Here is a 24861-nt window from a genome sequence, read left to right on the forward strand (position 1 = left end):
CGTGGGAACAAGTCCAACACCATTTTATTGGCAGTGCTCTGGCACTGTTTCACACTCCTACAACTTCTGCGAAAGTCCTTCCATTTACAGCAGAGTGCTAGCTTGAACAGAACATGCCATTAGATTCACATTCTTAACAGTTAGCCTCCTGAGACAGTTGACTAGGAGCCAATATTAATTTCAATGTCATGGGCATTCCAGGTTTAAAAAAACATTGACTTGCTAAATTTGTTATTAAACTGTAATAATTATCTCGATTTATTGTTCTTGTTATTTCTCTTCTCTTATAAGGAGAACTTAGCAAGACTGCAGAGGGCTTTTGCACGGAAGTGGGAATTCATCTTTATGCAAGCAGAGGCCCAAGTGAAGTAAGTATTTTGAGTGCAGTGAAAAGGGGATTGGATTAAGAAAACATTTCCCAGTCAACATCTGTGTTGAATTGTAGTCACTGTCAGACTGCAAACAACATCAGATTAATGCTAAAGTCACCTGTCAAAAGAGAAAACGATAGGTTTAATCATCAGTGCACATATCTGTGCATTGGGAACTCCAGGCTTTATTTCTCACTCAGACACTGATGCACCATATGACTTTAGGCAAGTCACTCAAGATTTCTGCCTCAATTTCTACATAAATGGAAAAGAAGCATGATTGAAAGTGTGTAAAACACTTGATATAATAAATGTTGTCACTTCTGAAGAAGCCAGAGAGTTGGCTCTAACAGTCCATAAGATACGTATATCTCACCTTTTCACCACGCTGGGTATGTGACACATCTCAGAAAACGTAGTTATACCCATGCCATTTGCTATTCTGCTTGCGCTACCAAAGCAATAGGGAGAATTCTGCATTTTTTCCATGAGACTTAGATTTCATAAAAAGTATGATTTTATACTCCTTCCCCCATTTTTTCTCTATGAATGCCCATAGATGAGCAGGGAGGCTATTCTGAAGTGGTATAATTCCAGTCTGTCAGAGCACTTGATTAATTGAGTCTGCTAGAGCATGGCAATTACTGTGCTCCAACAGCTTCCCGCATCTTGTGTATCAGCATCCCCGTGCTTCAAAATGGCAGCAGGGACACTTTATTTAACGTTCATTCAGCCAGCTTTAAATAAAGTTCTCCTGCCACCATTTTGAAGCATGGGGACACTGATACATGAGTTGTTCCGGGCACTTTAATTGGAATGGCTATCTGTAATCACAGCACACAGTTTTGCAATAGTATCTGTAGTACATCATCGATACTATCCAAAAACATTTGCACTTCTGGGTTCGTGGACTATAGTAGGGGTCAGCAACCTTTGGGTGCCATAGGCTGCCACTTCGAACCCATCCCTCTGCTACAAACCTCAAATCTCCATCCCTCAGAGCATTCAAACGACCTGTGGTCACCTTTGCTACTGATCCTCATCTCCAGCAGCAACAGAGAGGGATAGTTCTGCAGTGATGATTAGTTTTGGCATGAGACAGCAGCAGGGATATCTTCAGAGGGAGGTCTGCAAAGGGAACCACCATGAAAGGGATGGGTGGCACAGAGCAGCTCTGTGCCTCCAATTCCCTTTGCTGCCCCAAGCCAAACTGGTCCTTCACAGGTAGGATTCAACCTTCAGGCTGTGGACTGATGACCTCCCTGTTATAAAGCATGTAAAAGCCCGCAAGTCCATGTTGCAAAAGAAGATTTTACATGTAATACTTATAAAGCAGGGGAAGATCACACATTCATGCTATGTAATAGGGATGTTTGTACCCTGGACAAACACTGAAACAAATAGTGTTTGCACTTTCAGGGTCAAACAGCATCACGTTACAAAATGAAGGAATGTTACTAATTATATGCGTGTATGTACACATGTGTGTATGTATGTCTATAGTATTTCTTTGATTAACTCCGTAATTACATTGTAATTATTGAGCAATTAAGAGCATAGTGATTATCCTTAAAATAACATGCTAATGAAAAGATTATTTCAGTCCAGAATACAAGTGTTCTGCAGAGATGAGAAAAGTGGAAGTCAAAATTGTAATTAGTCTTTGAGTTACTTAACAATTTGCTGCCAAGATAAAAATTGTAATTAAAAAATGTATGTCTGCCACTAAAAGCATAGCTTATTACCATCAGAAGGAATTTAAGGCTCGTTTTCTTTTTACTGTTGTTTATGCTTACTTACCTTTTTTTCTCTGTTTCATTCACCCTGAGCAGTAAATCTTGATTGGTCACTGTCACTTTCTATTTCTTGTCAAGTTCACTTTGCTAGCGCAGTGCTGTTGTTCTCAAGAAAGTGAAATGTTGGCTCATTTCTTTATTCTTTTATTTCCAGAATTGATAGAAAAAAGGATAAAACTGAAAGGAAAATTTTGGATAGCCAAGAAAGAGCCTTTTGGGATGTTCACAGGCCAGTGGTAAGGCTGTTTTAACTTGTGGTACCTAAAAGACCTTAATGGGCTTTTTCTAAACTAACAAGCATTAGCTGTATGAAGAGGTTAGCTTTAAAGCCACTCCATATTTTCTTCAAACTTCAAATCAAGCCAAAACTGAATAAGTATATTTCAAATGTTTTAGATTTCTGCATGCACAAAATTGCTAATTTGAACATATAAATATATATAAATGCATGCATATCAAAGTAGCTAGGCAAGTTTTGCTTCTTACAAAAACATACCCTTTAAGAAAAAAGCCAAGCGAGTTTAGCTTAAATGGAATTTGTGTGACACAGTTATCTGTAAATTGATTTAGTGTTGAGATCCCACCTTAGCAGCCTGAGCATTCTTGCTTAATTAGTATGATTGATATTATATAGTTTTAAGTCAATAAAGAGAGCATTTTGAAAAGATGCAATTCTTATCTCAATATTTATGTATAGTCAAAGTAGGAAAACATATTTCCAGCTGGTATTATTCCTATTATTGTTTTATAGAGGAAGGAGGTAGCATGTTCATTCTAACCGTAAGTGACGATATTATCAATATCTTCTTTTAGCCAGGTTGTGTGAACACCACAGAAATGGACATCAGAAAGTGTCGCCGTATGAAAAACCCCCAGAAGGTTAAAAAGGTCCTTTTTTTTTTTAATAACATTTATGTCTTACACCTAATATTGTCACTCTTAAATAAGAATCATAAAATACTCTGAAAACATTAACATTTGTCCATAAAGATAAGGTTAGTGTTATTTTGCAGGTGGACATATAGCAGACCAAGTCATTGATAGATGGCATAGGCAAAATGGGCAGGGCTTATGCCCTGGGCAAGCCCTTATGGAGAATTCAGTGGCCACCTAATTTCAAGCAGTCATCTTTGTTTTGGATTGCAAATTTCCTAGGACTCTACATGTAGGATTCTGAGCATGCTCCGAAATAATCCAATTTAATTACTTCAGCATCTGGCACCAACCTAAGCTCTGTTGTGATTCAGATCAGTGCTGAGGCAGTGCTGATGTCCTGAGGGGGGAACTGATCCAGGAGGCATACTTGGAGTATGTCTAACTCTCTCTGAGATCTGCTCAAAAAAGCTTTTGCCAGTACCTGCCTGCAGAGTCATCCCTTTTGTGGGGTCAATCGGGGCAACTGCCCCAGGCCCTGCCTTTGGAGGGCCCCATGAACAGCACCATTGGCACGTGCTGAGGGCGCCACCACTCAGCGTAGCTGCCGCACGCTGCCTGTTTCACACTCAGGCCACTTGCCAATCCTCCCCACTCCCTACCCCCCCGCACAGGGCCCACACAGGCTGATCTGTCCCAGGCTCTGCGCATCCCTAGGGTCAGCTTTGCCTGCCTGTTATCTAATAAAATGCTGAGCGGAGCATTTACTGAGGTAGTAGATGGTCTGAGTTAGTGGAAGATCTGAGTTTTCATCGCTCCTGAGCTTGAGGTGATTCAAACACATTGCTCCTACTTCTCGGGGAGTTCCCTTATCACCAGGCCACAAAATAGATGAGTTGCTGGAACCCTCCATCCATCCTGCTTAAGGTGAGTCACTCTGTATGCAGGGATGCAAGAGTTAATGTATGGGGTCAGGTGAACATGCAAAATGGAGTGTGACTCTGTGGCCCAGTGAGGAGGGTAGCTTCTTTGCATGTGTGGGACCCTGGGTTCTTGTCCCTGCCTGTCTGTGCATTGCACTTTACTTACTCTCTGTTTAAAAAAACACACAGATAACCCAGGGAGTAGGAACCAGAACCCAGATCCCATCCCATTGAAGACCCCTAATCACTAAGCTAAAGAATCAGATGCCCTCCTGCCACCCTTGCTTACTCTTCTGGCCTCATAATTATTGCTTTAGTGGCTGCCTAGTAGGGGTGTGTGAAGCGGGCCCTATTTGATTCAGATTCGGATTTGGCCCAAATCAGGAACAGTAATTTGATTTGTTGATATGGATCATTGTCTCCAATTCAATTCGGCCGAATCTGAATCTGAAGATTCGATCCTGATTTGGAGAATCATCGATTCAGACATAGACACAGCTTTAAAAGTTTTTTCTACATACCTTCAAGTAGCAGGTGTGCCTCATGATTGCTGCAGTGTTGGCACACATGGAGTGTCCCACAGGAATGCAGGGGGGGCCCTCCACTTACTCACTGGTCAACCAAGAAGTGGACTGGAAGTACTTCCCGTCCACTTCCAGGTCTGCCAAGGAGCACACTGCCCCCCACCCCATGCTTCCCTGGCTCTGAGATCAGCCTCAAGGGGGCCCTGGGTGCCCCCCGCACCTAGAAGGCACCAGTTGCCAGGCCGGGGGGGGGCAGCAGGGCCCCCAGTGCACTCCCTGGTGGACCTGGAAGTGGACTGGAAGTACTTCCCGTCCACTTCCAGGTCTGCCAAGGAGCACACTGCCCCCCACCCCATGCTTCCCTGGCTCTGAGATCAGCCTCAAGGGGGCCCTGGGTGCCCCCCGCACCTAGAAGGCACCAGTTGCCAGGCCGGGGGGGGGCAGCAGGGCCCCCAGTGCACTCCCTGACAGACCCAGAAGTGGACTGGAAGTGCTTCTGGTCCACTTCCAGGTCTGCTGCCAAGTGTGCTGGGGAGCCCCCTGTGCTTCTGAGGGACACTCCATGCACCCCAGCATCATAGCACTCACAAACCCCTGCTACCTAGAGGTATGTAGAAAAAACATTTAAAGCTGTGTCTATTTCAGGATCTCCAAATCTTTCCGAATCTCTCCGAATTGCTTCGCAGGATTCTGATTCAATTAGGAGAGATTAAAGGGTCCTACGACTCGATTTGGATTCAGAAATTCATCCACTGAATCAGGCCGAATCTCCACCAAATTGAATCAGGGACCAAAGCTTCACACCACCCTACTGCCCAATACACCAACTTCAGCAGGAGGTGTGGAAGGTGTCCCTACCCAGACGTTTCTACAGCTCGGTAGTTTGATCATAGTGTAACTGGTCCTAAATACCACTTTCGCAAGTGATATGATTTTCAAAAGTATTTATTTTCTACAAAAATCTGACACTTTGCAGGTGGACTTTCAGTGAGATTTAACTCTTCCATGCATAAGTCTGTTTTGGAAATGAGACTTTAGGTTCCCAAGCCCTGCTAGCTATTTAAATTTATCCTGATCATTCAAATGTCTCCTGCAAATGTCAAATGAAGAAAAATAAACAAATACATAAATAATAGATATCTGTACTGAGGACAGTGCCAGGTTAGTTTTCTAACAAGTAAATGCCCTACCAGCTAGTCTGGTAAATTTTCTTTTAGAACATTTCCTGAAAATGTGACTCCTTTGACACCAATTAGCCCCCTTTTCAGTTTCAGTCTATAAAAACCTTGGGATTAAATGTTGCTTTCAAGCTTGGAAGGCAATGAACTTGGACTTCTGCTCCCACCCTTACTTTCTCTTTTCCCTATCCCAGTTGCTGATCTTGCAAATAGATAAAAGTGGTGGTCCCATGGAGCCAATACCTCCTGAAAAGGAATATCGACTATGTATTCCAGTTCCAATATAAACACCGTTCTATTCTTTATGGTATAAGCTTGAAGCACACAGAACACAACAGTTATTTTATATCTAGGTAGTGTGTTTCAGACATAAGAGATTTGATTGACTGAAAATGAAATAATGGCTTGTTCTCAGATTAGCTCATCAAAGATAAATCACAGCTTTTAGCTAACACTGCTGCAGGCAATCCAATATAAGTATTTGCAAAGGTAGTCTGATTTTCAATTTTTCTGCAAGCTAAAGTATTATTGACCTCTGAGGAGCCAAAAAGTAGGAAATTGCTGACCAATTATTTTATTGCTTTGTGAATTATGCTCTTCCTTTTGTATGTACAGGCGACCCCCACTTAACACTGTTTTGCTTAGTGCTATTTTGCTATAACGCTCATTTTAAATTGATACCTGATTTCACTTAGCTCTCAGCAAGTTTTGTTATAATGCTCACAGTCACTGTCATGGGTCATTAAAAACACTTGCAGTTGTCATCTTGGGTCATCAGAAACTTTCGGTTTCGTTTAACGTTTATTTCACTTAACACTTAGGTTTTCAGGAACCAATTAAGAGCACTAAGCGGGGGTCGCGTCTAACAAGAACATTCACTGATCTCTTGTGTTGTTTGTTCATTTCAGTCAGTATATGGCATCACAGAAGATTCTCAGCCCCAGAGTCCTGTACATGTGCCCTCCCAACCTATACGAAAAACGACAAAAGAGGATTTCCGAAAACAAGTAAGCAACAGCCTTAGCATAACAACTCTGAAACTGAGTATTTCAGCAACTACCATTATTTTCAAAAAGATTTTTGTATTGTTATTGACATACCAATAAAGCCAGCATCATATCTGATGCTTCCAAGTGCAAAATGATAAAAAGACATGCCAAAGTCAGCTTGATTTGAGTAAAGTAGCATGTATCTAAACCTAAATATTAGATAGGACATACGGTTATGTCGTGGTAAATACTGTGGGCTGTAGTTTATTTTCAAATCTATGGGATAGCTCTTGAATCTATTACTTTGCTCTTCTCCCTGCCTGAAGACACTGTTAAATATACGCCATTTTATTTGCTGGTTTATTTAAATAATTCAAAATATATGAAAAGTTATAGCCAACCAATCTGGGGACAAGTACAATGCAATATAACTTAAGGGCTAGATCCTATTTCACATTATATACCCAAATGGCATTTGCCCAAGTGCATAACTGCTATTTTGGGCACTCACATGCAGTTTGTGATTCTGTTCCATTCTGGGTACAATATGGACAGAAAGTCATTAGATGAAATGGATGGAGAGCAGTGAAGAAGTTTCCACCCCACTGGGAGCAAGGGTCCAGGCTAGAATCGAGGGACTCCTTCCATCCAGAGCTGCATTCCCTCTAGCTTGTTCTGTTCCTCCTGGCCTCTTATATTTCCCCATCTTGGCTGCCCAAGGGAGCAGCTTCAAAGGGAGGCCTGGAGAGCTACATGCGCAGGTGTTCAGGGCAATTTTATAATGTCAGAGGGCAAATTAAAACCACAAACTGGGTAAGTGCCAAAAGCAGCAGTTATATGGCTGGCTAAGTACCCTTTGTGTGTGTAACATGGCCCCACGTGCCATAAATAGCAAGTAATTGATGTGAACAATGTGTGATCTGAAGATGACTTGACCAAAATATTTATTAAATACTTTTAAAGAATGAATTCATTCAATGAAACTCAGGATGGGCTTGCAAGCAACTCCCTAGCCCAAACAGCAGTCTAATTTCTTCTCTCACCATAACTTCCCCTCTCTGTCAGGTCACCAGGGCTACTTCACAAGTAGGCAGTACTGACAAGGGAGGGGGATCTAGCCAGTGCAGCTGAGAGATCTTCTCATACTGTGCATCCTGAGTACAGCTTCCACAGGCAGAGTTTCCAGAGTACTTCCAACAGGAATGAAAGCTACTGTCCCTGGCAGAATGTGTGGTAGAAGGCAGGCACAGAACACCTGCAGGTAATAAAAGCCAAATATGAAAAGCAGAGCAGTTATGGTCAGAAGCTCTCTACAACAAAGCTGAACAACTTGCACATCTCTTCCAGCATGAGTGAATCTGCTCCAGTCATGTTCTCTGAGGGACATTAGGGGGTTCCTCCCCGTAACAAGCTCCAGTCATTAGAGCATAGAAAGGAACTGTGAAGTTAGCTAGAGACAGGTCCTGCAGCATCAACACACTTTTCAGTAAGCAAGGCCAACATTTGTGATGATCATCTGAATCAAGTCTGAACACCCAAAATTTATGAAGTTGATACATCATTAGCACTGTCCAACCTGGTATATAGGTAAGAAATATGTGTTTGACAGGACATTACAGGAGTGGAAAACTAGTACTCATGTTGTAAGGGTGCTAAGAGTTAGAGGCAGAAAAAGGAGAATGGGAGGGAACTTCATATCCTGTTCTGATGAACTAAGTTTCATATCGTATTTTGATGAGCTAGAAGCCTTGTGCCAAAATACATGCACGTATAATTTATATACTGCATTGTTCTGATTATAAGTATACCATGTTTGCCTCCAAAGAACTTTAAAAATTGCATTGACTTTTATGTAGAGGTAACCTATAATCAGATCCCCTACAATTTGACTTTTGCACTTGTGATATTTTTATGCATGCAGTAAAAATGCCAAGTCCGTTTTTCAGCACAGTTTTTATACTAATATTTTTAGTGTATTTAACCCTTTGGGTCCTTTCTTTTGTTATTTGATTCTCCTGTGGGATTTTGTAAGGCAATAACAGTTCAAGGTCTTTATCCATAGTAACCAACTGGCCATCAACTTAGATGCAGGATCAGCTGCCAGTAGGAACAATCAAGTGCATATGCATGTGTGTGTGCCTACAAACACACACACATAGACATAGATAGCATTTTCACACTTGAAATTGTTTTGTTTGAAGTTTTCTTTAATGCTTTGCCACAAGAAATGAAGGTTCCTGGTGGAAGTTGTTAATAAGCTGCTTCTGATACCCACAGAAGGGTTCTGTTTCCTCCTTTGTTACCACTATGCCATTTGAAATGAAAAGCCAATACTGCTTTGGGTTACAATCAATGCATACACTCTACTTACTGGGTTATTAATGACCTTGTCATCTCTCTTCCCAGATAACCTTTCTGAATGTGCAGATAGACAGACACTGTTTAAAAATGTCTAAGGTAGCTGAAAGGTAAGTTTCCTGATGTGCCTTATTATTATACAATCCTGTTGTGTCATCTCAGATGATCAAATTTGACATTTCCACGAAGTTAACGTGCAAAGCTGCATACAAAGAAGTTTGCAGAACTGTAGGTTGACTCAAATATATCCCGTGACTAATCCTCACTAAATACAAACAACCTACAATTCTGTACTTTCCTTCCTGGGGTTGAGGAGAGACCTGGAGCATGGAAACCCATATTTTTTTATTTAAAAAAAAGCAGGGAAAAAGTTCAGGAAGCTAGAGTACTATAAAACTGAGGAAGCTAAAGTACTGTATACCTGTGAGAAGAGAAATTTGCAAAAACTTTGTAGGGATTTTTTTCCCCCTCACACACCTGCAATTTATTTCAGTAGAATTATCATTGTTTCAGTTACAAAATGTTTCTTTTGTGCACTGTATTTGTAAGAGATCTAATTGTACTGTTCTTTAGTTCATACTTCCTTGCAGAATCAGCACAACTCTGGGAGAATTAAAGCTAAATTCTCTTCTGAATCTTGCATCATCTACAACAATGATGCCCAACCTTTTTGCCCAGCAGGCTTGATAGGCAGTGCTCAGTCTATCTGCAGGCCAAATCCAGCTGCTGGCCATGGCTGGGCCCTATCTCACCATTCAGAGGGGGGCAGGGAACAGCCTAAACCAGCTGTGCAGTGGGCAGGGGGTGTTACACTGCCCCAAACCACCTGCACGGGGGGAAGGGGGCATGGCCCAGCCCCAAACCAGCATTGTGGGGGCTTGGGAATTTGTCAGTGGGAGACGATGATGGTATTGCTACAATTTCTCTGCCACCAAATTTCTCAACCTGTGGGAAGTCAGATGGACCAGATGACATGGCTCTATAGGCTGCAAGTGGCCCACAAGCTGGAGTTTGAGGACCCCTGATGTACAGGATTGCCAGCTGTTGCAGAAAACTATTCTGCCCATGGTTACCACATAACGACGCAGAGGCCAATCTGTTAAGATGCTGATGTCTCGGTGCAAATAAAGGAAAAATTTGGCCTGCAGAATCTTTAATGCTTGTAGTTAGCTATGAACCAGAAAAGAGCTGATGTGAATTCATCATCCTCGAATAAGTCTGGGGAGAGCACCAGTTATTTTTAACTTGGTTGCTTGTAAACTGGATAGATTTGCTTTGGTATTTTTAAGGTATAAATATGGATTCATGCAATGCTATAGTGAGTTGCCTTTCATAACAGAACTGTATGGTAACCGTAGGCAGTTGAACAATAGTGATCTTGGATCTCTCACTTGTACAGTATTTAATAACCTGGCAGTGGTGAGACATGAGCAATGCCCTTGAGCATGCTTTACCTGCGGTAGTTGGAGTGTTCTTGGGATCTGGGCTTTGCGCCTTGTAGTTGTGCAGCAGGATTGTTTTTGTAATTTTAGAACTAGGTTAGATCAGGGGTCATCAATTTACAGCCTGAAGGTTGAATCTAGCCCACAGAGCCTTTGAATCCAGTCTGTGGAGCCATAGCTTTGGTGGCATTAAGTGATAGGGGCTGTGCTCATGCTGCACTGTGCTGCAACGGGGCATTGGGGACTTTAGCAGAGTGGGACCTCTCCCTGGGCCATGCCGCAGCCAGGGGGCAGGGAGAAGTGGGAGAGGCAGCCAGGTGTGAGTGCCCACCCACCTCATATCTGATCTGGGTCATTCCAGCCGCTCACTGGAAAATGTTTCCAACCCCTGGGTTACACGTGCATTTGTATGGGATAGTTTGGACAGGGATGCTTTTGCCTTGAGAAGCAGGTTGAACTAGATGACCTCCAGCCCTTTTTTCCTATCATTCTATGATTGTAAAGCAACACTGTAGGGGCAGTTCCTTGAGAAAAATATTTGAGAAACATAAGGGATTTGCCATGTTTAACCAAATTAAACAGTCATTACTTCGAAGTGATATAGTTCACTATATTAGCTCCTGTGTTCAACGTATTTAACCTAAATTAAGCAAATTAGGAAAGCAAATGCTCAAAAGTAAGTCCCCTGTTGGCTCATCAAATCTAACAATTTAAATGAAAATGTAACTAATTAAATAGTAAACATTCAAAGGTTTCATAAACCACTGTTTACCCTTAATGGTATTTTACTGAATCAAAAACGACTGCATCCATATTTATGCTCTGGGCTTTCTGAATCTGTTTCTCCTATTATCACTTAGGAGCAGAATGGAGAAGTTTATCAGAAAGACTCATTTGCAGATTTTAGCTATAAAGACCTCAGTACCTCAAGGCATTAATACTCTCCAAGGTAATTTATAAACAGACCAATATGTCTTGCTTGTAATTTTCCTAAAATAGTATTATTTCAGAAGGATAAACTCTGTAGGATTTACTAATTTGTAGAGATTAGCGCATGCCTGTTCCCCAGGTAGAGAGCTACACTAGCATTGTAAATGGCACTGTTATTCATTATTACCAATATTTAAAAAATGACTGGTGATCTTGAAGAAGAGCTGAGCAGAAAAGCTTCCTAGCCTGTAGGAATTTTTCCCTTCCCAACTTGGGACAAAAAGTTGACAAAAAAATTACACAAATCAATAAACTAGTCAATTAAAGTATTTCTTCCAAACTTTCTGAAATGGTTTAATTTAGTTTTAGACAACTTTTCTTTTTATTTTTACCTTGTTCAGTATAAATTAATTAAACTTTGGGGCCAAAAATGTACTTTCAAAGAGGAAAAGAAACCTTTTTGTTCTGAAGATGTCAAAACAGGCTGGTTTAACAATTGTGAAACTGAAAAAAAAAATCAGGTTATTTGTTGAAATGTACCTTTGTCCATGAAGATGAATCAGCATTTTCCGACTAAAAATGCTTCCATGGAAAATTCTAGCTCTCCTTTTGGTCACCCCCATTTTTGAGCACCCAGCTTGAGATACCTTCAAGGGGCATGATTTTCAGAGGATGCCTGTTGCTGTCTGAAAATCAAAGTCCATTAAGAGGTCCAAGGTAAGCTAGGCAAGGGTTTTTCTGTGATATCTTTTATTGTACAAACCACTTTGTTGGGAGAGATGTTGGACAAGCTCTCAGGCACAAAACTTGAGGGATATCAACATTCGCTGTTTAAAATGGAAAATCTACAAAATGAAGAAAAAAAGCCAGATGAGTGCATTTTGCACCTAAAAGTTTGTCCAACAACGCTCCCAGCTATGTAATTGTTTCAGTAAAAGGTATCACAAAAAACCCTTCTGCCTCACACATTTCCCCATGCATCTCCAAACCTAAGGTAAGGTATCCAGAGTCTCTAATTACCTTTGAAACTGTAGCATACAGTAGTATAAGTAAGGTGACCGCATGTCCTGTTTTAGCTGGGACAGTCCTGGATTTCAGATGCTGGTGCTGGCCAGCTACTGAGAATTATAATGGGCATCCTGGAAATGCAGGGGTATGGGGTGCAGTCTGGCTGGTAATTGAAGTGGTTTGGAGAGCCTTGCAGGTGTACAGGCAGGCACCACTGCCTGCCCAGCATGCAGCCCCCCCCCCCCCTTCCGACTTGTGAAAGCATGGGGTGGGGGAAGAGGAGAAGTGGTGTCCTGGATTTCCTGGATTATGTCTTGGATTTCCAGGATTTCCATATGGTCCGCCTAAGCATACAGTTCCCTGATTTGTTTTTGGAAAATTAAAAGAATGTCTTATTTCAGAAGTTTGCAAGCCTTTGAGCTCTATGCTCCTGCTAATGTCAAAAAGGGACAGAGCCTATTCCATCTAAGTAAAATACTATTCTAACCTGCTAGATTCACAAAGAAACAAATAGCATGTCTTCATCCTACCCGTAAAAGTGGAGAAGAGCAGGAGGACTTAGTCTCCTTTTGTCTTAGTGGTTTTTCAAAAACTGGAGTCAGGTGGAATAGGATCATGCATAGACATCTAAGTGGAATAGGATCTGGCCCTATACTTTATATTATTTACCATTAATAAAACCATGACATAATGAAAAAGCAGACCCTGTAAGGAAGAAATAGAACAAGAATTACTGTGATAAAATCATGTGGTAACTTTGATTATTAATGGGTTACATTTTTTTATTGGGTCATGTGTTTTCTGGTTTGGGTTTTAAAGGTATGGGCAACTGTGCCAGAAAGAGTCCTAGACATGGGTTGCTGCATTGAATAAGATCCAAAGACAAGAGGAAGAAATAAAGAAAAGAGAAAAAGAAAAACAGGAGTATTTGTGTGGTTGGACAAAAGAAAGGGTAACTGAGCAGGAAAGGGTTAGTGAGAACAGGAATCTAAGACAAACGTTGTCCTCTGAGTCATCCTGTCCAGTGCTGAACACACACAAGCAGCAGATCTGTCAACTAAGATGGTGCTATTAGTAAAGAGTCTCTTTTCAGAGTAAGTCCACACTTTAAGGGACTAATTCAGTTGACAGTGTAGCAGGTCAGCACGCTACAGCACAACTGAGATTTCCTTTCTATGTCCTCTGTTAGACAGCTGAAATCTGTAGTCAGCCTGTGCAGAAGCACCTGATAAACTTTCCATACAATATAAAGTCATTTCAGGCCAGCAATGAGAGAATACCAAAAGTGGGGGAAGGGAGGGGAGAGGAAGTAACAGGAACGGAAACAAGTTTCAGTATTAGCAAGACATTTTAGAGTCTAGCTAATCAGCCTTCGCATGACTTCTGTAATAATGCCCAGAAAAGACTGATATATGAAATACCATCTCACTTCCTTTGCTGCTGTGGTTCTCAACTGAAGCTAAATCACAAAAGGTGCTGAGCCACCTTGGGACTAGATGTGCCAGTTGCTTCTCATTTTTCATGCTAAAAGGCAAATGAAAAGCAGGCTCAGCAAAATTCCCTCAGTGAATCCTGTTCAGATTCTTATTCACGCAGATATGTCCACCAGCCATAGCAATCCTTGGAGGTGTAGGTATCACTGAATTGCTGCATCCACCAGAAGACCTCACCACAATCACTCTCCTTTTGTGTCATCCACACTTTTTCTCTCCAGTTGACATGGACATAATTGACTTCAGAATGTGGTTTGGGGGAGGAGGAGCCTGTAACTTAACACCCCCAGCCATACTCACTCCTTTTCCTAGTGCCTCTGTAACAAGATGCATGGCTTAGGGACTGGAGCCCAGCTGCAAGGGGTTAGGGGATAATAACCTACCTGATTAGGAATGCTGGGCCAGCTGACAGAGATGATTGGCTGGGCTCAGAGGAAATTAAAAGCTCCTAAGGAGAGAAGCTGGGGAGGTGGAGGTTGGTATGCTGGGGTAAAAAAATGCATTGAACGTGGGTTGTCTTGCTCCAGGTCTGAAGAAAGGCCTCAGGTTTGATTTTTCCATCCCTTCTTTGCACATTTGCTTGTTTTGTTTGCTGGGGTGAAAAGCTTTCCGCATGTATAATAAGCAGACTGGAACTAAGAACTGACAGGCTTTTATGAGGAAGCTGGCTCTTGTGTCTGCCTAAGGGAGAGTCAACCTACTACAGCTTGTATTTCTCTTGTCACTGCTCATATTTTGCATCATTGTGTGTTGATATAACAATTATATAAGTACACTATAATGATGCCCAAGGTAAATGTGGGCTCCTCCAACTACACTGCAAGCTGGTCCCTGAACCTGGCCTCTTAGGGGCTGCTCTAGATGATCCGGTGAGGTCCCTTCCAGTTCTGCTTTCCTATGAACCTGCAGGTGCCTCATAGATTGTTTTGGAGGGTGTCAGCTGCGTCAAGGTTACTGTGAATCCACTGCAGGGCCCCATACATGTACACATATGACAAGTGTCTAATGCCAGCTTTGCACAGTTCAGTGAGCAATAACTACTTCATTCCCTACTAGAATTATACGGCATTACATCAAAAGCCCTCCTTTATGTGTCCATATAAACGCTTTCCCTTCCTATCCTATTTGCCTGTAACTTTAATTAGACCTCATGTGGCTTAGCTGTTGTCTTTATGCTATAGCAGCAACATGTATTTAGACATTTTTATTTGTTTATTTTTGCCACCACTTGTAGTGCTACTAATGCATCTTCTTTATTTCATTAAAAGCCATTTAAGTTTCACAGCTGAGGGTATCTGATTGATTCCTTTTTTTAACCTCCCCTCTCACATTTCCAGCTTTGGGTTTACTGCTGCTCTCTGAAATTAGATGTTGCTCCTTCCTGCAACCCCTGACCCAGGGCTGTCATGAAATATAATTAACAAAATGAGATAAGGCAGGACTGGACACCCTGAGGTTCAAAGAGAACCTGTTTAGGTTACAAAGTCTACAGTTTTAATGCCTCTGGGTACCAGTTAGCACAAACAGAAAACAGTACAGTAGGGCAGGTCAAAGCAACTTCTTTTCATCTTTCTGACCTTTTCAGCGGGTAAAAGACCAAAGGAAGAAGTTTAACTTGGATGAACACAACTAAACTAGAGCAGCCTATAAGTATTGTAAAACATGATTGGCTTATTTAATAAACTGATGTGTAGAAATTCCTAGATGAAACTCAGCAAATAATGGGAGAAAAAATTGTCCAAAAGAGTTCAGCTTCTGGATTAAATACATCCTTGTTTTGAAAACACTAACGATTTAGCTAGCTCCAAACATAGTTCAGGAAAGCAACATAATTCTTATCTGCTTGTGACAAAATTATTGAAGTTTCTCTACAATTTTTTTATTAAGAAGAAAACTCCTAAAAGATAGTTATTACTATTAATCACTGTAATAGTATTTTAAATAGTTACTACTGTCAGACAAATTATTGTACCAAAATACCATTAGGCTAAAAACTGTACAGACAACACAAAGATGGCCCTGCCTTGAGGAACTTAAATTCTCAGGCAGTGAAGTTGCAAAAATTTATGTACATGCTTTGCATATTGTATGCAATACCATGCAAGTCAATAAAATTACTTGATGCACAGAGTGAAGCTTGTGCTGGGGTCTTGGTAAAACAGAAAAGACAACAGGTGGATATACCTGAAGGTGAGATTACAAATTAGAGTTAGCAGTGCTAATTGTGAGGAATACTAGTTGATGTTAAGGTTAGCACATCCTAGTGATGAGTGACACATTAACAGTTAATGCCATCTGGTGTGCACTGCTCAGACCTGTGGCAAGAGGGCTTGCAAGCTGGGGTGTGGCTAGGGACTGCAAGTCTGCTATGTGCCTGTCCTGCTCACTTGCTCTCTAGCTGCAGTATAGGCTGTGGGGTGGGGAAGGGACCCACTATGCTCCTTGGATCACCCCTTCACCCCCCACCATATCACAGTGCCACCTTCCACTGGTCCCTGGATCACCCCTCTCCCACCGCTCAATCAGCCTCTCCTCCTTGTCACTCCAATCAACCTAAGACCAATAGTGAAAGCCAGGAGTTGGGGGGGTTTCCCCTCTTGCCTTCTGGGCTCCTTACATCACCCCACACACCTGGATTAAAGCCCCACCAGGCCCTACATCTCCTCTGCAGCTCCTCACTCTTAGCTTTCAATCATTTCTTCACTACTGAAAAGAAATAGGCAATTTTTCTGTTGCAAAGAACTTGGAAAGAAAACAGATCCAAATGTTCTTGACACTAGGGATTCCTATTTGAAATCTCCGGCTGTTTATAGACATTACATTTTTCTAGGTTTAATCTGGACTACAGCCATCACTATATACGTGTAACTGTCTGTCATCCAAATTAAAATTGGCTCCAGTCTGAATTAACTAATCCTCGTGGAATAAGGATTAAAGTTAATGCAGACTAAGGCCATGTGAATTAGACACTTTAAACTGTATTAATTAGCATGTATATATGGCATTGTTTTTAGGAAAAACAGTCCGTAGGAACTCAGATAAGCATTGCAAATATCAGTCCCCTCAAGGGAAACTCAGTTGGGTTTCTGAAACACAACAGAGGCTATCTGGCACAAAGTAACACCTTTACAAAGTCAAATGTGTCAACAATACCTTACTGTGACTAAATATCAGTATCCTAACTAAACCCCCAGCCCTGCCCAAGCACACGGAGCTACTGGTCTGTGAAGAAGGGGGCAAACCCCCTTGATTGCCTACTAACCCTTAATTCAAACTGAAATTTGATTTGAACTGTGCAATGTGAATCAGTTAACACAGCTTAGAAAACAGTGAGTGCATCTACAAAGGAGCTCTTTGTTTATCTCTTGAGTCATGTATAGGCATTTATACACCAGCAGTGTCAGCAGTGTCAATATTGCCTTTAAAGGATCTAATGGCACCCCCGTGTATTGTGATACTCTGGTTGAGAATCTCTGCATTAGGTCATAACTGTTCATTTTTCTCTCTCTTTTCTGTCACAGTTTAATAGCTTACTCAGAGCAGTATGTGGAATATGATCCTTTTATAACTCCCGCTGAACCTTCCAATCCTTGGATAAGTGATGATACTATCTTATGGGACATAGAAATGAGGTAAGACATTGAAATTCCTTGGCAATGTGTAATAATTTTAAAGCAATCCTTCTATTTTATCGGTACTACTGTCCCCACATTCCCCTATGGATCATGTGTATACATGTACATTCGGACGTTATCAATGATTACAAGGAAAAGGGGCTCACACTCTATTTCTCTCCATATTAAATTGTCATATTGAGGTTTAGGCCTTATTTTTAAGTCACTTGCTTATGTCAGCTATGTGTAAAAAGGGCAGAAGGTGGGTCACCATTCTCTAGTGCCTTGTGTTTTGGTGAGTCATAAGAACCTTTGGAAAATGCATTTATAGGGCCACCACGTCAGGACAGATACATTTTATGCCAGCTTTATTCAGCTGTGGATGACTACAGAAGATGAAACATATGAGGTCAGAGCCACTGTATTTATTAGTCATGCTCATAAGAATAGAAGCACCAGCTACTAACACTGCTGGTAATGGCGAGACTGGAATCATTATGTCTGCACGTGGCTATCTGCTTCAGGAACACCCTTAAATGGAATAGCACACTACTCCAACGATAGCCCCTCTTCAGCTCATTTACATGTACTCATCAACCATATTGCTAATTCTCAGTGCAGGTACCATATGGTGACTCAGTAGCAGCTGATCTTACTGCATGAATATTCAGCTGGCATTCTTAGGCAAAACCAAATCTGTACTGGGAGTGACATTAAGATAAGCAAACATTCAAAAGGAAAGTGACAAAATTCATTCCGTGTTCATTCCCAACTATGACATTTAGCCCTAAGGAATAAATCCTGGGTCTGTCTCCAGAGGACCAATCTGTGATGAATCAGTGACTATGGGGAGAAGGAGTCTTGGCAGCAGAGCATCCAAGTCTATAGCAACAAGCACATACAGGGAAGGGATAATTGATTTGAGTGTTTTATCAAACATATGGGTTACCATCTCCACCAGGCATGGGGATCTGCAATCATTTTCTTAATCCCTACTCCTCTTATCTTCATTTCCTTGTAGATAGTCTGCATTTGTGTTTAATCTTTTCCTTTTTTCTTTTTCCCCACAAGACTGCATGCCTTTTTCATCTTCTTAGCTGGGTTTATATGGAACAAACATCCATAACCATGGCAAAATGCCCCTGTGGTGTAAACAGAGTTCTAGTGAGCTCCCACTTACAAGGTACCCTGACATCCAATGTTATATTAATACTGTATCTACCCAAGTGTTCAGCATGGTGTCTCATGAAAGACTTACATATTCCTGAGTGCTCTGATTTGAACCTGATATCAGGACTTTTGTACACATTTAAAAGAAATGATTGGCCTCTGCTAGGATCCTATGTTACACTGATGAAGATTATTCACCTGGTGATGAAAGTGAAAGGATTTGACTGATGAGAGATGGAGCAATTGTATTTATTCTCTGTTCCAAGGGCACTAACTGTGTCAGTACCTTGTTGCAGTTTGTTTTATAATTAAATGTTCCAGCTACAGGCTGTAATGCCTGCAAGACAGTTTCCCAAATTGTGAAACCTGATTGTCAGGTTTTTCCTTCAGGAAAATGAACTTGTTGACACCCACTTTCAATCCTACCACATGCTGGTAAGTTCCCTGTCCATCTGAGAAGTGTTCAGTAACTGTGACATCCCAATTAGTCTTTCATGGCAATCTACACTTTGGAAAATGCATCTCTAAGTAAAGCAATTCAAGGTAGAACAGAACTTAACTGTTCAGATGTCCAATGAAGCTCATAACATACCACAGCTCACTCCAGGCCTTGACACAGTGTTTTAAAACAACATCTTCTTCCCTCGACTTATTTTTTCTTTCTTCATTCTCTGTGCCAAAGTAAAATATAAGCAGGACCATTAATTTAAATTCCTGGGTCTCTTTGCCTTCAGCAGGGATACCACTTTTCTTCAGACTCTCTAATTTCAGAGTTCTTTGTGATCATAAATCAAGGCTCAGCCCCAACCTGGATAATAGGCACATAGCTCAAATAGGCATTGCATTCACAAGAACCCGTATCTTTTGCTGTCACTTTTGTGATCACCCATCCTATATTTTAATGGAGGGTGCTAGTCTTGTGGCCACCTTCTTCTCAAACGTATCAGACCTTTTCGCGGTACGGAACACGTGCCAATGCGGAGATTGTCTCCCGGAGAGCTCACTCTGATTTGCACCTGTCTGTACAACTTCCTCCTGTTTTTAATTATGCAATTTCTCCATAGTAACTACACAAATTGCTTTCATGAAAAAATAATATTAGGATAGCATTTAGGACAATATTTTCAAAGATGATTAATGATTCAGGGTGTCTGTTTTGGAGTGTCCAACTTGTAACACCATACAAGGGCCTGACTATCAGAGGGTGGTTGCCTTCTTCCATGTATCAAGGTTGGCATCCAAAAATTGAGTTACTCAAATATACCTACTCAAATACATCACCTTTAAAAATCTTGGCCATAATGCATTTTCAAGCTGCTCCTAATGCAATTATGAAGCTGAATAGGAGAAGCCAGCACCAAACAACCAGGCAGTTCTATGTGACTCAACAGTAAATGCTCTGCAGGCCACCCTGCAATCTGCGCACCACAGTTTGATTGTCTTTGTCTTGTATGATGATTGATAAGTTACCATGAAGCATTTAAGCAGATAAAAAGCGCCCTTTCAATATCAGCTTTATTTCCTTCTAACCATAAACACCTAAACTTTTACTTCTCCCTTTACATCATATTTAAATAGTGAAATGTCCTGCATCTATTCAGGGAATTAAACTAGGTGCCCATTAGGTTTCTTCTAACTCCTTGATTCTATGTCTTCCTGCTTCTGCCTGAATACTGATCTGTCATGTACTATCTTATATCACATGGTTATATGACCACTCACAGGTTAATAAGTCTGATACTGCAACGTGCTGAACTTTGGTAGTTCTTTTTCTAGGGTGTTTGTTAGCCCATAGTTGTGTGGGTTAATGGAAAAAATACATTTTGTGCTGGTGTGGTGAGCTTTCTCCTGTTAATATTCAGTTAAATCAGCTGACAGCTTTTGGACATGTGGCTGAAAATAAGCATTCATTTCTATCTCTCCTCACTCTCCCCTAAACAGCAAAGAACCCAGCCAACAACGAGTGAAAAGATGGGGGTTTTCCATGGATGAAGTGCTGAAAGACCCAGTGGGGCGAGACCAGTTTCTTCGTTTCCTGGAATCAGAATTCAGCTCTGAAAACCTTAGGTAAAACCTCTTGACTTGAGCTGTAACTCACCCAGGTATTGGACCAAATCCAGCAGCCTTGGATGTGTGTAGATGAAACGGGGGCCCTAAAATGAAGTGGTGGGTTTTAAAAAACATTGCTTCAACTTAGGGCCAATTAAGCCCCCATGTCATGCACACACCCCGCTGACTTACCTGCCTCTCGGGCAGGGAGGTGTGGGTGAGCTACCAATGGGCAAAGCAGTCCCTGAGCTGGGGGTGGGGTGGGGGGAAGGCTGGTGCTTCTCTCTGCAGCAGCAGCGTCCCCCCCCTCCCCCCAGGCAGTACCCAGCTCAGGTGGTCCCGGGGGGCACTGCAGCTGTGGAGGAAAGCACCGGGCCCCTGTACAGCTCAGGCAGGCAGGCAAGCTCTGGCGGGAGGGGGAAGATCAGGCTTGCCACTTTTCTTGAGTGGAGCCTGCTTTCCCGGGCTGCTGCCAGGCTGCCTGCAGGGCTTTCTGCAGAGCCCTGAGCTGCACGGAGCCTGGAGGAGCTTTAGTTTGCTGTGCCCCAAGTCATGTAACAGGGCAGCTCCGTGACCTGGGCAGTGGCAGCACAGGAGACAGCGCTGGCTGCCTTGCTGCTGATGGCAGCAGCATAACTAGCTGCAGCAGTGGCTGTTTTTGTATGCCCCTGCTCCCAAAGGTGCTGCTACCTAGGTCACCCCCTTCCACTTACGGTACTGATTTCAGGTCGCTACTCTAAAATATGGGGGCACCAGAAGTTCTCAGGAAGAGGTCTGCAGAATTTTACAGGAGCAAAACAGCAATTCTTTCCCCAGGCTCAGTCTGGAAACAACTAAAACATTCTGGCTAAAAATTAACTTGGGTATGAGACACAGAATAGGCATAAGAAATTTCAACCTGAATGGCTGGCTAAAGCCTGACAAAGTTATAAGCAACAGAAAATAGTTTCATAATGGGTATCATCTTAATAACAGGCAGTATTACCAATCCCTCGCTTATAATTTCATATCCCTTTTTTTAAATGAAATATGTTTAAAATTTAATATACTGCCTTTCATTCCAAAATGAAAAGCAGCCCAGCTGGTGTCTTATACAGGCGTGCCTCTCCTGCCTATGTGTTTGTGTCCACAGAATATGAGATCTCTTATCCGTGACATTGTGCCCTGGCTCGTCATCATTTCTGGTGAAGTTCAGGGTCAGAGTCACCCTTTGTGTCTATAGTTAACAACTAAAACAAATCTGCCATAAGTTTCCTGTGGATTCACTACATGAATCCAAGAGGGAAGAGATTGTAATTAGAAAAAGTAAAAATTTGCTTATTCCTATGTTAAACCTACTGGCAATAAGGAGGGAAATGATCAATCTGCAAAAGTGCATCTCAGTTTACTGGGGTTTTAGCAAAATGTATTTTTAAGATTTCCGTAATTTTAAAGGATTGAATAACTCATAGAACATGACATATGATGCAACAACTCGTATACAATACAGTGTCATCCAATAATTTTCATGGAGACTGATATTCAAACCTATTCCCCAATTAATTCAAATTATATAGTTTCCAATAACTTATTCTCATCAAAAAATTCCCCTTGGCATGCATGGAAAAAGAGTATATGGGAGGAACACCTTCTAAAATATACTTTAAAGGCCTGTTTTTATTTCCTATGCATGTTAGCCATATATTAGTTATTTCATACATGGCCTGCATAGGAAATAAACATTTCCAATATGTAGCTAATTTATGCACTCCTTGAAAAAAATCCCTATCAGTTTTCCTCCACTATTGTTTTTATTTTCATGCTACTGCACTATGGGCAATTTAAACCACACAAGCAGTGTGGAACATTAATGGTTAAAGCATACACATTAGGACATTGAAGAGGAAATTTGTTGTGTGGGGGGTCTCCAGAAAGTGCGTGTCGATCTCACTCGCTAGCTGAAGTTCAGTAGCTATGTTTAAGGAGGAGAGGGAAAGGGTAAGAGTTGAACTGAACATCTGTTTTTGTATGAAGATTTAATATAACTTGAGTATAAGCTTCCATGGGTTAAATTTTCATTTCTGAAGTTCCTGGAGTGAGCAAATGGCTTTAGAATGCTGCCGAATCTGTAGTGTTCAGTGAAAGGAGACAATTGTGCACGTTCCAAATTTATCATCAACATTTGGCTGTCTTTGTACAGTGGCCAAGAATTGATGGGCGCAGAGACAGTATCACTTTCTCCCCCTCATGGAGGTAGTCCTCAGCTTAGAATAGGCTTAGGGTACATAGGCAGGGCAGTATTTGGGAGTATGTGCTGAAAGTGTAATACTTGTTTTGTTGATGAGAGAGGATCAAACTGGGCCAGATTCCTAGCAGTTTTAAAGTGATGTAACATTTTTAATCAGTGGGGTTACTGCCGTTTACACCAGATTAGAATCTGATCCAGCGTTTCCAGGGTCTTTTGTCGTGTGTGTGTGTGTGTAGGTGTGCATTTGTGGAAAGTTAACTCCAAGAATGAAATGCATGCAAAAATTGTTCAAACAAGTTACTTTTTACAACAATGTGCTCAGGGCCAGATTAATGCATAGGCAAACTAGACACATGCCTACGGCCCTAAGTGAATAAGGGGCCCAGTTGTGCTTATTTTACATATTACAATTATTGACTGAAAAAAGTAGGGCCCATGAGTTTGTTTGCCTAGGGCCCACTAAAGGGTTAATCCAGCCTTGACTGTGCTAGTGTGTAAAAATCTGAAAGTGAGATTCAAATTCACTGGAAAATGACTTTAAACTACGTTGAAAGTGACTAACTTCTTTAATTGTTTAGGGAGAAATCTAAAAAGTGTGCTGACAACAGAAATAGAAAAAACATGTATATTCTTTTACTTTTAATATTCTGGGGAGCTATAACTAAGAAAATTATATGAAATTATTTTTAACCCAAACATGTTTCTTTAATAATTGCTGAGCTTTTACACATTCCCTTCACTTAAGCATATCTGTGTCTTTGTTCTGGCAATTAAGCTGTAACTATAAACCCCCAGTTAAAACTTCCCCATTTAAATATGGTGCATTTTACAGATTACTTTTATTAACTACATTTGGCTTGGATTGCTGCAGGGCAGAAGGTTTTGCCTCTGGCTGATGTTCATACACTCTTCCTATTTAAATGAATCCAGAGGGTGCTGGAATTAGAAATCAAGTCATTACCTTTCTCTGTCACTGGCAGCCAGTTCTAATGCCAATATCTATTCTCTTTAACCCTAAGGTAGAGTGTGTTTACAGGCTAAGAAGTAATGGAGGCCTGCAAGGTTGAGCAATTCTAAAGACTGGCGCCAGCAGGAACAGAAGGGAATTTCTGTAGGGTGATATGAATTAAGACTCACTAGGGAGCCCATGATTTCAGTGCTGCAGCATCTTTCACAAACAGCCAGCTTAAAAAATATAAAAACACTTGACTCTGAGGTTTCATTGCTGCAGAGAAGGTGGCACACTTTCCCCTTCCTCCTTTGATTTTGCTTTCTTTTAAATAATTTTCTTTAATACTTTGCTGTTTTTGACATACAAAATGCATTGTATGGGACCTAAAAAAGGCCACCAGAGTCATGTCAAATGAGCATGACTGTGCTGTATGTGGCACATATGGCACATTCAGTTGTCCTCTGCACTGCAAGGGAGCAGTGCGGAGGGAGGAGGGGAGAGGGGTTTGACCTCTAGCTATCCAGGGGTCAAAAATACCCACCCCAAAAAAAAGCAGAGTGGCACCCGTGGGGGCAGCATGCACCGCTCAAAACCGGAACCTGGCCTGCCAGAGGTGCACTGTGACTACTGGCCAGGCTTCAAGTGGCAGGATCACTGCTGCTGAAGCTCCAGGAGGTCCCCAGGACCACAAGTAAGGCTTCTGGGGCCAGCCCAGTACTGGCCTTAGCCTCTCCTACCCCACCTGGGGTAATCTGCTGTACGCCAGAGCACACGTGGCACAGGTGTTCCCCAGGGACAGCTAGTGGCGGCCTACCTTGTGCCACCATTAGTTGTCTCCAGAGAACGAAACATCCATGCTCATTTGGACATGGTTTCATAGTTTCATAGTTTCTAGGGTCAGAAGGGACCTAAGCAGATCATCTAGTCCGACCCCCTGCCATGGCAGGAAAGAATACTGGGGTCA

The 24861-nt window shown here is 41.7% G+C and overlaps 1 protein-coding gene across 2 annotated transcripts in view; it reads left to right on the plus strand.

Annotated features, from left to right (window-relative positions):
* Positions 1–24861, plus strand: part of RGS6 (regulator of G-protein signaling 6) — a 553793-nt gene that overhangs the window by 459141 nt on the left and 69791 nt on the right. For both annotated transcript variants that reach the window (XM_019552177.1, XM_019552178.1), the window contains exons 8-14: positions 292–368; positions 2322–2403; positions 2981–3055; positions 6574–6672; positions 9061–9122; positions 17407–17517; positions 20611–20736. In XM_019552177.1, the coding sequence (XP_019407722.1) occupies positions 292–368; positions 2322–2403; positions 2981–3055; positions 6574–6672; positions 9061–9122; positions 17407–17517; positions 20611–20736 (632 nt within the window). The remainder of the gene's footprint in view (positions 1–291; positions 369–2321; positions 2404–2980; positions 3056–6573; positions 6673–9060; positions 9123–17406; positions 17518–20610; positions 20737–24861) is intronic.

The sequence above is a fragment of the Crocodylus porosus genome, unplaced genomic scaffold (genome assembly GCF_001723895.1).
Source record: "Crocodylus porosus isolate Cpor-Errol unplaced genomic scaffold, CroPor_comp1, whole genome shotgun sequence".
NCBI lineage: Eukaryota > Metazoa > Chordata > Crocodylia > Crocodylidae > Crocodylus > Crocodylus porosus.